This window comes from Sebastes fasciatus, chromosome 18 (genome assembly GCF_043250625.1).
Source record: "Sebastes fasciatus isolate fSebFas1 chromosome 18, fSebFas1.pri, whole genome shotgun sequence".
Taxonomy (NCBI): Eukaryota; Metazoa; Chordata; class Actinopteri; order Perciformes; family Sebastidae; genus Sebastes; species Sebastes fasciatus.
Genome location: NC_133812.1, coordinates 2,093,258 through 2,108,052, shown reverse-complemented (window position 1 = coordinate 2,108,052; position 14,795 = coordinate 2,093,258). Strand labels below are relative to the sequence as shown.

At 40.0% G+C, this 14,795-nt stretch overlaps 1 protein-coding gene across 6 annotated transcripts in view; it reads right to left on the bottom strand.

Moving 5' to 3' along the window:
* Positions 1-14,795, bottom strand: part of kif26bb (kinesin family member 26Bb) — a 50,990-nt gene that overhangs the window by 26,071 nt on the left and 10,124 nt on the right. For 4 of the 6 annotated variants that reach the window (XM_074616182.1, XM_074616187.1, XM_074616189.1 and 1 more), the window contains exons 4-6: positions 12,158-12,282; positions 11,119-11,290; positions 785-994 (exon numbers count right to left, since the gene is read on the bottom strand). In XM_074616182.1, the coding sequence (XP_074472283.1) occupies positions 785-994; positions 11,119-11,290; positions 12,158-12,282 (507 nt within the window). The remainder of the gene's footprint in view (positions 1-784; positions 995-11,118; positions 11,291-12,157; positions 12,283-14,795) is intronic. The other 2 variants (XM_074616183.1, XM_074616188.1) reach the window with 1 other exon arrangement.

The following is a 14,795-nucleotide window of genomic DNA, read 5'->3' as shown; positions in this document are numbered from 1 at the left end:
GATGCCGTTGACACATTGTGTCTGAACGGACCTTCGGTGAGTGAGAGATGGAGAGAGAAATGGAGAATACTAAGAGAAAGAAATAGTCAAGCGGGGGCAAGAAATTAATGAATGCATGAAAACTGAAGAATATTAGTTTATACCAGAGATATACCGCTTTTTTTGAGGTCTCAAGGTTGGCAAGTATGCTCGGTGTCACTCTTCGTTCACAGTAAACACTTGCTTAATATGAATTAAACAAAAACACTTGCTTAGGTTTAGGAAACAAAAGTTAGATTTAGGAAAAAACAACATGGTTGGGCTTAAAACCACTCCGTTTCTATAGTGAAAATTACACTGAACGTTTTGATCACGGGACAACAAACAGCTGATGTAAGGTGAAAGTGAAACTTAACACACGGGACGCAAACAGCGGTCTCCTGGATGAAAGTCTTGTGTTTGTTGGGCCCATCCACCTACTCTACCTCCCATCCTGTGTGTCTCTTTCACTCTTTAAAAAACTACGACACCACAGTACTTTACTTGAGCGTTTAACATTGACGCGGATGGGTTCACATTGTAGTTAATGGAAAGCGTCAGTATCGTGCTCGTATTGTGCATGAGTATCGAACGCCAACGGCCGTGACAAAGCATCGGTATTTGACGCCCTGGGAGTGAGAACGGGCTGGCAAGACTTATGTGATAGTTAGACTATCACAGTATCTGTCAGTATAGCCTAAATCAATATTATGCACAAATGGAAACATTTAAAACCATATTTGAATTATAGTCATCGGAACCAAACCTGGCTTGACTCTTGAGGATAGGCAGCGTCAAAGTTGAAGGTCTTCAGAAGGTTTTTACTATCCCTGCCTAGTGTCATTGTAGCGTGCGGTTGGCTTTTGCTGACTGGTTCCATTATGGTCACTCTTTTCTTGGACGGGTCAATCCGGAGAACAGGTGGTTGGCCTCGGCCGTCCGACAGCGTCGGGCTCACCCTCAGTGCAACCTTGACCTGTACCAAAGGAGACAAAGCATGATGAAAATAACAGTACAGTTAGGAACTGTTGAATACCCACAGACATTTTCCATTGGTCAGCAATGTCAGCCTGTCTGTCATTCTATCAATTTAGTCCAGTCTGAAATATCTAGACCAGTCATTCCCAAAGACTGGGAATATTTAATTAGGGTGGCCGTAGTCTTTTGTAGGAAGACATGACCGCTCCCCAAAAGTGAAGCCAAAACATCTGGATCGCCCCCTGGTGGCTGGCTGCAGTATAGCTTATAAGTCCCGCCTCCTCCATGTTAGCAGATGGGACATTTTTCCTAAAGATGGTTTCTGTCATTTTAGGTAGTTCTTATAACACTGATGTATATTCAAGTATTTTTTTCTGAAAAGTTTGGTTTTAATTAGTTATTTGATGCTATTAAAAGGGGATGAGATGTCATGATTGGCAGCTGTGAGTCTCTCTCACTGACAAGCTTGGCTCGCAGTTGGTTTGGGCGGGTGACCTCGATACCGCAGCTTCACTGCCCGATCACTACTGTGCAGACTCTGGCTCCAAATGACGTCAAAATGTCAACATGGCAGCTCCCGTATCCAGGATATTTTGGCTTCCCTTCTGTACAGTGGGAGGAAGTCGAGACGCGTCGTCCATCTTTATATACAGTCTGGAACAGCCTCACAGAGCTGTTAGCATGGCAGGTGAACCGACTCTTTAATGCTGTAATGCTACGTTACATGAGTAATGCTACACTATGAGACGAAAGCAACAAAACGGCCAGCGTGGCCTGCTACTTTGTCAGCAAGTCGCCGTTTAACAGCCCATACACACCAGGAACGTCAGGAGCGCGTGGCGGCTGCATTACCTGTTGATTTTTGTTTCGGTGTCCATGTTAACAGGTTAGAGCAGCCACCCTGCCCGCGTGAGACTCAGCTGCGTGTCTTCTAGAGAATAGAGGTCTCGCCTATTTTTGACGCGTGCCGTGCGGTTCACAGCAACAACAGACAGTGAAAGTGATCTATTGACTGTATATTGACATTATATCAGCTACATTACTACAGTTTAGATGTCTATCTGTAGAATATGTCACGGTGATGAAAAAAAGTAAAGACTTACTTTTAAATCAACACATCCTGCTTTCATTTCAAAATAAAAGCCCTCAAGCGTTTTTTTTCTGTGGACAGAATTCCTTCATTTGTTAACACGAGGCTTTTATTCTGAAATATGTGCTGGACAGTGTTGTAGAACATGCAGTGACTTGGAGAGCTCCATGAATGAATATAGTACAGAGTTTTAATTGTGGATTATTACTATTATTTACAAATTACCACACGTTTCTTAACCTTTCTCGGTCTAAAATAAATATAAATGATATTTATAATGAAATGAAATGGCCATTAAAAGGTAAAATCTATGTAGAAAGAAAGGTCTGACAGCAGCAGCTGCAGCAGCAGAAACACAGCAGACACGCAGTTGAAAAGCAGCTGAAATGCAGCTGGTGTGAACGCCCGACGCGTGTATCACGCAGCCACCACGCCACGTAGCTGCCACGCGCTCCTGACGTTCCTGGTGTGTCCAGGCTGTTAGTGTTGCTCTAGCACTCGTTGACGTAGTTATGCTATTAAATAGCACTGGGAACTGGCTAACGACATTATTTTTAGATGGAACAGAACAAGATGAAACAAAAACATATGATTGGTTGACGCTTCACCGCGTTATTGGAGTGCTGAAAAAAGTTGAAACCAGCTCAAATGTATTGTAGCATGTCTCGCCCGTCATGCACAACAAGTATAAGGCGTCAGTTTGTAGCTTCATGTCACCGGCTTCCATTGAAAATGACTTGTAGAATGTTGCGGTGTAGGTACAGAGGTCAAATTAATAGCACCCATGTATTGTAAGGATGTAAATAAAAATAAGTTTACACTGTCCAGTCTAACTAGGCTTGTACTATCCTGTTACTAGCTTATTACTAGCATACTAGTGCACCCAGGTAATGCTAACTTAGCTAGTGGGTAGTTACAGGCTGAAAGATGAAATGCCTCTTAAGGGTTGTGTGTAAACTATTATTTCACTTACCCCTGTATGCAAACTGTATACATATACACGGGAAAGGGCTAAACATTTCAAACTACTCTGAGACACCATCAGAGGAAAATTCCATTATTTATTAGCGAGGAGCGAGTCGGTGCTCTGCTTTTACAGAGCAACATGTAGCTATAAGTGATTTCACAAGAAGACTGTGAACTAAGAATGTGAGCGGCATGTAACTTTAACTTTTGAAAATACATACCAGCAGCAAACAGAAACTCATGAAAAAAGAATGAGTTTCAAAACAGCAAGGTTCAAAAATATCTCTGTATCAAATTCAGCGAGTTTTAGCCATCATGGAGAGTTCCCGGAAGAAATAGAGCGAGAAAACTCTAAAATATATTACACAGAGTGTATGTATGCCACAAAATCTTCAAATTGGTTGTCAGTCACAGTGCGTTCTTTTTATACATTGCTTTTGAAATGTTTATGTTTTACCAAAACAGGGGTTTTAACTCAGAAAGCTGACATCAAACGCAGCTGTGAGAGAGGGAAGTAATAGTGAGACTTCAGCTCTGAGCCCCTGCCGCTCAGCCATGGGAGGCAAAGATACTATTTTATGCAACGTGGGTTGCAGGAAACCTCAGTTGGAGGGGGAAGCCTCGGCAGAACAAAGTAGTAAATGTCAAAAAGGATTAGGTTTGAGCATTGGGATGGTGAGCTAAAGATGGTGTACTTTGCTGTTGTGAATGTTTCCAACTAACATCGCTTCACTAAAATTTGTACCCTTTAACACATCTGCAGATCTCGACGTTAACGCTTGCCAGCTTGCCCGGGGAAAGTAAACTCTGTGTTGGGGCAAGTGGAATGCCTCATGCAGTTGTCCGATCAGGCAAGTGAAAAATAAATGTGATCTTTATTAGTGATGCCCCGATATTCAGTAAAAATATGCGACCAGGAGATCGGCATTAATGCATTTGTTGGAGTGCCCGGAGTACGCTCCACTGCTCTGAGAGTGAGGTGCTCTGAATAACTGAACGGTAACGTTACATTCCAACAGCGCCCCAAATTTACAAACAGCCCAGTTTGAGCCAGAGTGCGCTCTGGAGCTCCGAATGGCTATTTACGACTGCACCCATAGCGTGAAACTACATTGTGAACGACAAATCTGTGTTGAAATTGGCAGAAGGAGAGCTACTTAACGTTAGCTGTTAGCAGCGGGTGGGCAGCTGGTTTTGTCTTGAGGACTTTCTGCCAGAACAGGTTTATTTTAACCCAAACCAATATCTTTTCCTCAACCTAACCAAGTAAGTTTGTTTCCTAAACCTGTCAGAAATGGCTTTCAGGAAGAAATCCCTGAAAGCAATGTAAATAAGGCACCTAACAGCTAAATTTAACGGATGTTCCATTGGGTTACATTATGGTGTGTTCAATCTATGCTCAGTAAAAATGAGCAATTGGCAAAGATAAATTATAACGCACTCATGATGTGTTCAAATGTAATCTTGTAAAATGTAGTTTTTGGAGAGAAACTTATAAAATAAATAATAATAATATAATAATAATTAATAATAATAAATGTGGTTGTTTGATGGAGATGTTTTCACAGCAATACAAAATAGATGACCTGTTAAACTTCCTAACAGTAGCTCTAAGCAGCTTATAATACATACTTAAAGCTACTAATGCCAAGCTTCTGTAGAAAGCAACCAGAGTTGGTGATTGTTGGAACGGTGGAAAGACTAACTAAGAAAGTTTTGATGAGCTTTATATTTATTTATATGAAGTGTGTTTTACATTAATCAGCAAGGTACGATTACTGTTTCTGTTAATGGAGTCTGGTGGCTTTGATGAGAGCATATTAATTGTAGGTTTTGTACGTTAGCAAATTATAATAATTGTTTAAATCCCTGGTGAGTTTATTTATTTTTTAATTGGCCTACATTTTCCATTGGGCAAGAAAACATTGCATTTACTTGCCTGAATGGCAACTGGCTGAAAAAGGTTAATGTGAAGCCCTGCATCTGTCAATCTGCTCTTTTGCTTCATAGCTATCAACTGATATGTATGAATACAAAAATGAGCAGCATGTTGTTTAATGTTAAATTGAGATAAAACAGTTTTCTTTAGGCTCTAGTTGATCCAGTTATTGCAGGGACCATACATGCACTAAACAACTGCATGGCTATGCATACCTCCTGCTATGTTTCCGCATGTCATGACATTAATTCCTTAATGCAGTTCTCTACAGGAAGCCTTCAGATTTAGAGGCTTTAAGGTCTTAAATTAGGTTAGATCCTGACTCTGACAGCCATTTAACAAGGCTCATAGGTCTTAGTCTGCAGGAAGACAAGGCAACATTTACCTCACAAAAAAAACTCTATTAAGGTTTATAAACCAATTATGAAATGGTCCTTAATCAGGATTCAGGTCTGCAAGATTGCGAATAGCCCCGTGCGCAATGACACCCAGTCAAATGCGGTTTTCTTGAGATTGTCCAGGACTGCATTACACCACGATGACATCATCCGTCATTGGCAATTTGAATATCTGAAAACCATATTCCATCTGCCACATGATTAGTTCCCAGTGTCCGTGAACGATTTTTTTTTCCTCTCCCCGAATCATAATTTTAATACCTTATGCAAGACTCCATAACCCTATTGAACATGTGTCAAACTCTATTTATGAGGGTTAAATTATTCAAGAGACCCATTTACAAGCGCAGAAAATCCTCCTCAGCTCTCACACACATCTCGCACGCAGAGGCACACGGAGCTGAGTGCTCGGGCAGGTGTGGCTGGCAGTGGGGTCTATCCAAGCCCTTATCTGTAACTCTAGACTAAACCCAAGAGTCCATCTATCTGAGACGGGGGGGGGGGGCAGCCATATTGATCTCCCCACTTTCTCCCAAAGGAGGTAAGTGGAGGGGAGGGGAGGAGCAAGATGGAGACATTAGCACCACATTACAGTGTATCATAAAGAAGGCCTGATATAGGATCTCCTCCAAATTGACTGTGATCTCTTTACTCTGCAACGAGGGGGTGGTAAAAACACTTCCAAGGTGGTGGTTGTGGGCGAGGATGGTAGTATTTTCAAAGATGCACAGGATCTTCATCAGGTCAATGCCATTGTTTTCTGGTTCTACATGTGAGTCGTTCTCTAACTGGGGGTTTATTTCATGTCCATTGATGATAATGATATATTTAAACAATTTTTTTCAAAAATATCATATTTTACTGTGGCTGTCAATGGATTCAAATTAATTTAATTGCATGATAGTCCATAGTTAATCGCGTTCAATCGCAAATTAATAATTTGTATCTGTTCAAAATGTACCTTAAAGGGAGATTTGTCAAGTATTTAATACTCTTATCAACATGGGAGTGGACAAATATGCTGCTTTATTCAAATGTATGTATATATTTATTATTAAAAATCAATTAACAACACAAAACAATGACAAATATTGTCCAGAAACCCTCACAGGTACTGCATTTAGCATAAAACATATGCTCCAATCATAACATGGCAAACTGCAGCCCAACAGGCAACAACAGCTGTCAGTGTGTCAGTGTGCTGACTTGACTATGACTTGCCCCAAACTGCATGTGATTATCAAAAAGTGGGCATGTCTGTAAAGAGGAGACTCATGGGTACCCATTGAACACATTTACATTCACATATCTTGAGGTCAGAGGTCAAGGGACCCCTTTGAAAATGGCCATGCCAGTTTTTCCTCAACAAAATGTAGCGTGCGTTATTTAGCCTCCTTCACGACAAGCTAATATGACCTGGTACATGGTAGTATGATGGTTGGTACCAATGGATTCCTTAGGTTTTCTAGTTTCATATGATACCAGTATCTTCACTCTGAGCCCGCTACACCCTAAAAATCACAAGTTTTGTTAATGTTTTGAAAGAAAGTAGTGGCGTTAAAACAAATCTGTGTTAACGCGTTACTATCACGTTAACTTTGACAGGCCTACTTATAACTTTGTGTTCATCTGGAAGAATAGAATGTGTGTGCATTTTGTGCACGTACCCAAGTTTCCATACTCTGCTGTCCTAAGTCTGAGCCCACTACAGCCTAAAAATTGCAAGTTGCGTTAAAGAAATTAGAGGCGTTAAAACAAATTTGTTATCGCGTTAACTTTGACAGACCTATATTTTACAGATGAAGGGAAAGCATATTATAAGATCAGACACACATTTTGTGCACACTATGTTTCATTTAGTTTGAAGTTGTCATGATGTTCCTAAATTAACAGTTTTTGCAATTTCCATTTTTTCAGTTGAGTGGGTCTTAGCCTCAGAATAATGATTTAAAACCATTAAAGTTGGCATTATCTATTTGCTATTTATTTAAAATTTCTAATTATTTAGAGTTTCACTTTAAATATCTCAGTTTATTAATGCCCGCAAAAGTTCTGTCAACTATGTTACTGACAGAACATCCCCCTTGCAACTAAAAAAATGGTTTGTCCCCAAAACATGTGACCAGCATCACAGGATGTAATTCCTCTCAATGGTGGCCATTTTGAATACATTCTGGTGACCTTTTTTGTTCTCATTCTTTTTAAATATTTTATCTGTAATAGCGCATTGTCAAGGAGTATATTAATTGACTGCCAACTATGTCAGGTGCATTGTTATGGCTTACAATTAGACAATAGCCCGTCACGGGCTAGATGTTCTAAAGTCTGAAAACAGAGCCAAGAGGAAGTGCAGAAGTCTAGTTTTCTCTCAGAACACTTGAATTACAATATGCTGAAAGGTTATTATGGAATTTTTGCCCAATGATGCCAAAAATATACTGCCTACTGCCACTTTAATACAAATTCCTTGTATGTGAAAACCTACTTAGCAATAAACTGGATTCTGATACTAGGATATGGAATATATGAGTATACCATAAAGCATACAGTAGATAATGCATGTCGTGTGAATATCTCTTAACGGCACGCATTATAGCAGAAAACAGGTTGTGTGCAGCTTCTGTTATGTGCATGAGGTGTGTTTTTTCCCTTGCAACTGTCCCGCGCTGATGTATGTGATGTGCTGCAAAGAGCCGCACAGAGTCAAGAGTTCAAACGTGTTGAACTTTGAACCCAAGCTGCACTGATCTTCGTGAGTGCAGCTAATGGCTGAAGGCTACTGCTTGTGCCGTGATTAAAGATGGAGGATTAATAAATAAGGTGTGTTTCTGAACAGAACCATTTGATAGAATAGATCATTTATTATTGGGTAAAATATTAGCCTTCAGTTTAAGTTGTCAGGTCTTGTATAGAAACGCTGTTCGAGTCATGGTCGCAGTGATGTAACTATTGTTAGCAACATTACCGTTGTAGCCGGTAGATTTCACCTGGACAAAAGAGATCATGGTTGGTTTTAACCATAGACTGTATCCAAGAATTGGTCGTAGTCACCATGATGTCACCCAGTGATTTGTGGACTCAAATTTAGCAGTTTTGGCCGTCGCCATCTTGGTTTTTGACTGTCGTCATTTTGGTTTTTGGCCGTCGCCATCTTGGTTTTCGGCCGTCGCCATCTTGGTTTTTAGCTGTCACCATTTTGGTTTTTGACTGTCACCATCTTGGTTTTTGGCTGTTGCCATCTTGGTTTTTGACTGTTGCCATCTTGGTTTTTAGCTGTCACCATTTTGGTTTTTGACTGTCACCATCTTGGTTTTTGGCTGTTGCCATCTTGGTTTTTGGCTGTCGCCATCTTGGTTTTTGGCTGTTGCCATCTTGGTTTTTGACCGTTGCCATCTTGGTTTTTGGCTGTCGCCATCTTGGTTTTTGACTGTTGCCATCTTGGTTTTTAGCTGTCACCATTTTGGTTTTTGACTGTCACCATCTTGGTTTTTGGCTGTTGCCATCTTGGTTTTTGGCTGTCGCCATCTTGGTTTTTGGCTGTTGCCATCTTGGTTTTTGACCGTTACCATCTTGGTTTTTGGCTGTTGCCATCTTGGTTTTTGACTGTTGCCATCTTGGTTTTTAGCTGTCACCATTTTGGTTTTTGACTGTCACCATCTTGGTTTTTGGCTGTTGCCATCTTGGTTTTTGGCTGTCGCCATCTTGGTTTTTGGCTGTTGCCATCTTGGTTTTTGACCGTTGCCATCTTGGTTTTTGGCTGTCGCCATCTTGTTTTTTTGCTGGCACCTTCTTGGTTTTTGACTTTCACCATCTTGGTCTTTGGCTATCGCCATCTTGGTTTTTGGCTGTTGCCATCTTGTTTTTTTGGCCATCGCCATCTTGGCATTTGACTGTCGCCATCTTGGTTTTTGGCTGTCGCCATCTTGGTTTTTGGCTGTTGCCATCTTGGTTTTTGGCCATCGCCATCTTGGTTTTTGGCCATAGCCAGCTTGGTTTTTAGCCATCGCCATTTTGTTTTTTTGCAACAAGATCGACATGAGAGGGTGGCGCTAAGTACAACCGAATGCTGATTAAGATATTTTTTAGGCGACCAAAATGTTACAATTAACTTTTAGGAACTGAAAACACACTGTGAAAGGGTTAAAGTTGTAAAATAAAAACACGGGCAACCTGACAGCCCGAAAGCATCCCCTGCTTTATAGGATGATAGGATCTAAATGGGACCATAATTTACTAAATGAATATCATGCTGTATTGAAGAAGACTTGAAACTATCGACCGAGACCATAAACTCATATTTACAATGTTTACTGAGGTAATAAATCAAGTGAGAAGTAGGCTCATTTTCTCATAGACTTCTATACCATCAGACTTCTTTTTGCAACCAGAGGAATGAAAACTCCTGAACTGAAGTTCCTTAAACTTCACAAGTTTAAGGAACTTCCGCATTAGCTTCACTTTTCAGACCTGGAGGTTGCCTATATAAATAAATAACGTCTAAATAGCTAAGACTAATGTGAAAAGTAATAGTTTGACATTTTGGGAAATATGCTTATTTGTGTTCCTGCTGAGAGTTAGAGGACAAGATCGATACCACTTTCATGTTTGTACACTAAATATGACAGTGGGTGATTAGCTTAGCATAAGGACTGGACGCAGGGGGAACTAGCTATCCTCCATCTGTCCAAAATTCAAATAAAAATACACTTCAATGTTCACGAATAAACACATTCTCATGTCATTTGTTTAATCCATACATAAGTTGTGGTTTTAAAGGAAATTAGGCGCTGTTCCGCGCTGCCTCCCCGTAAGTTTTTATGCTAAGCTAAATGGCTACTGGTAGCTTCATACTTACCACACAGACATGAGAGGCATCAATCTCCTCATCTAACTCTCAGCAAGAACATGGAGAAGTGTATTTCCCAAAATGTCAAACTATTCCTTTAAGTCTTTAATATTTGCCAATATGTTATTATAATAAGTACTGCAACAGTGGTGGAAGAAGTACTCAGATATTTTACTTAAGTAAAAGTAGCAATACAACAGCATAAAAATACTGTTGCAAATAAAAATCCTACATTCAAAACCTTACTTAAGTATAAGTACAAAAGTATTAGCATCAAAATATACTTAAAGTACCAAAAGTACTCATTGTACAGATAATATATATTATATTATTGCATTATCATTATTGATGCATGAATGTCATCACTTTAATGTTCCAGCTGGTTAAGGTGGAGCTCATTTTAATTATCTTATATACTGCTGTCTAGCTTAATCCATAATAACACATCATAATTTATTAGTTGATAAATGTTTTGTATCAAAATCTTCAAAGTAACTAGTAACTAAGTTATCAAATAAATGTAGTTGAGTATAAAGTACAATATTTGCCTCTGAAGTGTAGTGGAGTAGAAAGTAGAAAGTAGCATAAAAGTAAATAAAGTACAAGTACCTCAAATACTTAGTTACTTTCCACCACTGTACTGCAATTACTGACTAGTAAAATCTTCACTGTAATAGTGATCTGTAATTGGACTGCCACACTTTTTGTGACAATTTTCTGAGTGCTTAAATTTAGTTCTACAATTAACCATTCATCCAATATTAATTAGTGTCGGGGTTGTTGCTAAAAATTGTTGTAATTATTACACCCAAACCAAATCATTTCACAAGCACAAATGTGCATGTACAGTAAATCTAGTGGCATTTGAAGCCCGATGGTCTACCTTGCCAACACTGGGTGAGTCTTTGGTTCTAGTGGCAGCTTGGAGCAGGCAGGAGGGGACGGGCGGTGGGTTTTTCTGGATCATCTCCCTGAAGCAGGTGGAGAAATGAGCGGGAGCCGGATCGGAAGCCTGGCCTTTTTTCCTCGATGTCAGGTTGAGCTTCTCGGCTGCCCTGCGGGGGAAGAAGGGAGGTGGTGTGTCATATCGCTGAAACTTGTGGTGCAACCAGTACAGCCAGATAAAACACATTTTACACACAACAGCTGCTGTTTTTTGTTTTTTTTAAACAGAGTTTATTTCTGAATTTTGTTAATACAACTCTGACAATCCACTGCACAAGCATGTTTGGACTGATAGATATCCCGCCCACCCCCCTGCCCCCACCCATGACAATACCCAGAGGGCACTCAAAAAATAACAAGTGAAAAAAAAAAAAAAATAATAATAATAATAATAATAATAATAACAATAATACATAAATACACACAAATATACAAATGAAATAAAATAGTCATAGTAAAATGTTTTAATTATAAACATAAACAAATAATGATAAATTGTTAGAGGTCTAGGACAGTACACCCTATCATCTAGGGCACTAACATGCATAAAACAAGCACAGGAGTTGAGCCGAAGAGTTGAACACAAAGACAAATCAGGGGTCCTTCCAATGCTTCGTTTGAAATATTCCTGGTCAAATATATACACACATACAGTATACTGTGACTACCTATATATATATATACACACACATACACCAAACTTTAATCAGTCTCAAAGTTATCTGAGTCTAAGGAATCAACATGACTAGGGAAAGGTTGCCAAATCAATGAAAACTTGTCGGCTGACCCTTTAATAGTATACCAGATCTTCTCCAACTTAATAAAATATAACATTTCTCTAAGCCATTGTGCAAATGTTGGAGGGTTGCAATCTTTCCATCTAATCAAAATTTGTCGTCTTGCCACCAGCTTAGCAAAAGATATAAGGTGTGGTTTATTGTTGTTTAAAGCTGCTGCTTTAATGTAGATATATTTACCTGGCTAAAAGGGACATAGCAGCAGTGTTGGCGATGGTCACCACTCTGGATATGTGAGGGATCTTTGAGCTCGTCTGTACGATCCCGGCGTCACCGCGGCCCAGTAAAGCCTCATCTGCAGCCTGCTGGGGGAGAAAGCTCATTATAACAATACAAATCTGTAATTGCACGCCTGCACCCACTCCAACTGTTATCACGGGAATCACTCTGGGGATGATTGTGGGGTGTGTCTGTCGGCTGAGAGCACAGCGGGTTAAACGTACACCATTAGTCATGTTACGGCTCTAGCTGGCTGCATGTAGAGTACTTTGTGATGGTTGTAGTGACTGCTGTCTAAAGCAAGTCCAGCACTTACACACCTGCAGCTCCAAGGCGTGTGTTTTGTACTCATTCATAACTGAGCCGTGAGTATATGCAACATGAACTGTGCGTTTGCTGCTGCTCAACATGAAGTCAGCGGACCTCGCCGCAGGCCACAGAGCCAACATGTCTGTATTACATTTTTCTCATATAGGCTGCCGCTCTCAAGCTCCATGTCTCATCAATGTCTCAGCCCTTTTTCTAGGGCAAGATAACAATGTCAGCTCTGATTTTTCTTTTAATAATGTCCAACCATAAACTCCCAATTAGTGCCATTGTAGAATTGCAGGAGTCATTGGTTTGGAAGGAGACTGGGAGGAGAGTAAAGATGGACCAGAGGGAATAGAGAGCTGATGGACCATCATGAGACCTTATTTCGGAAAAAATATTATATATAACCTTAGCCCTGTCTTTATTCTCCTCCCAGTCTCCTTCCAAACCAACGACTCCTACAGTTCTACATTGGCACTATTGGGGGATTATGGTTGGACATTATTAAAAGAAAAAAAACAGTTGACATTGTTATCTTGCCCTAGAAAACGGGGCTGAGACATTGACGATACGGGGAGCTTGAGAGCGGCATAGAGAGGCGAAGTCCCTCCCCTTCCTTTGGACCCCGTGGGACCTTAATTCAGAAAAAATATGTACGTAGTCAACGACGAGAGACAAATCATTTTTTAATCCCATTTGAATTGCGCCATGAATCACAAATGATGTTGGTCAATTTAAAAGATAATTTTGCAAGTCAAGAAAGTCGTAGTTTGTCGTAGTATCATTTAGTTCTGTGTGAAATTAGCTAACTTAGCTATGTTCCACGCACAGATGAAACGTTATCTTACATGATGTGTTTCATCCAGCGACTCCTGGTCTTTTTATCAGCTGGGAGGCGAGAGAACAAGCTGCTGGTGTGAGGTCATCCCGGTCGTCGACACACCCAAAAGAGAGAAATGTAATTCACTGAGCAGTTTCACACAAAACTGAATGATACTACAACAAACCTTCAACAAACTGCAAATTTCTTGACATGCAAAATGTTTTAAAGGTCCCATATCGTGCTCATTGTCAGGTTCATACTTGTATTTTGTGTTTCTGCTAGAACATGTTTACGTGCTGTGAAGTTAAAAAAAACGTTATTTTCCTCGTACTGTCTGCCTGAATATACCTGTATTTACCCTCTGTCTAATATGAATTGCAAATGAATTGCAACTGAATTGCAACAGAATTGCGTTGCTAGGCAACAGATTGGGTCCATGTTTACTTCCTGTCAGCTGATGTTATTTACATCCACTGAAAAAGGAAATAAACTGGGACACATTTAGAATGTTTACGTTTAAAACCGTGTAATGGTCTAAATATTTTATATTTGTGACATCACAAATGGACAGAAATCCTGACGGCTTGTTTCAAACACACAATTACTGAATACGGGTTGTGTGTATTTCTCTGTATATTGAGCGTTTTGATAGTTTAACAGTATTTATAAAGCACTTAAACCTGCTTTATAATCTAAAAGACCTGAAAATCTCACTTTTTACAATATGGGACCTTTAAATTAACAAACATATGTGTGATTCATGCCACAATTCAACCGGTATCAAAAAATAATTTGTCTTTCGCTGTTGACATATTTTTTCCGAATTAAGGTCCCATGGGGTCCACCAAAAGGGGAGACTTCGCCTCTCTAAGCTCCAGTTTTCATCAATGTCTCAGCTCTTTTTCTAGGTCAAGATAACAATGTTAGCTTCGTTTTCTTCTTTTAATAATGTCCAACCATAAACTGCCAATTAGTGCCATCAAAGAACTGCAGGAGTTTGGAAGGAGACCGGAAGGAGAATGAAGACGGGGCTAAGTTAATATATGTAGCCAAAGGTAAAATGGAAAATGTACAAATACTCCCCCCCTCCCCTCGTCTTCTGGTTGAATCAAGTCTTCTGTCATAACCTTTCTTATCTTCCCTTTCTCTTTCTCTCCGCTCTGATATCTCTCTGTATTTCTAGTCTTTTATTATCTCTTGTTTTCTCCTCTCTCGCCCTCCAGTCCTTTCTCCTGCCTCCCATCTTAAACACTTCATTTCCCTTTCTCTTCTTCTGCAATCCATTATTCCTCCGCCCTCCTTTTCGTCTCCTCTCTCCTTACTCTTCGTCCTCCACTTTCACTCCTCTCGTGTCATTTCACCTCAGCGACATAAACCTGTATTGATGTCTCCATGGCTAATTTCTCTTGCAAAGCCCAGGACAGTTTCTTTTTGGGTAAGTTCAAAAGAATGAGCACCGGTTGC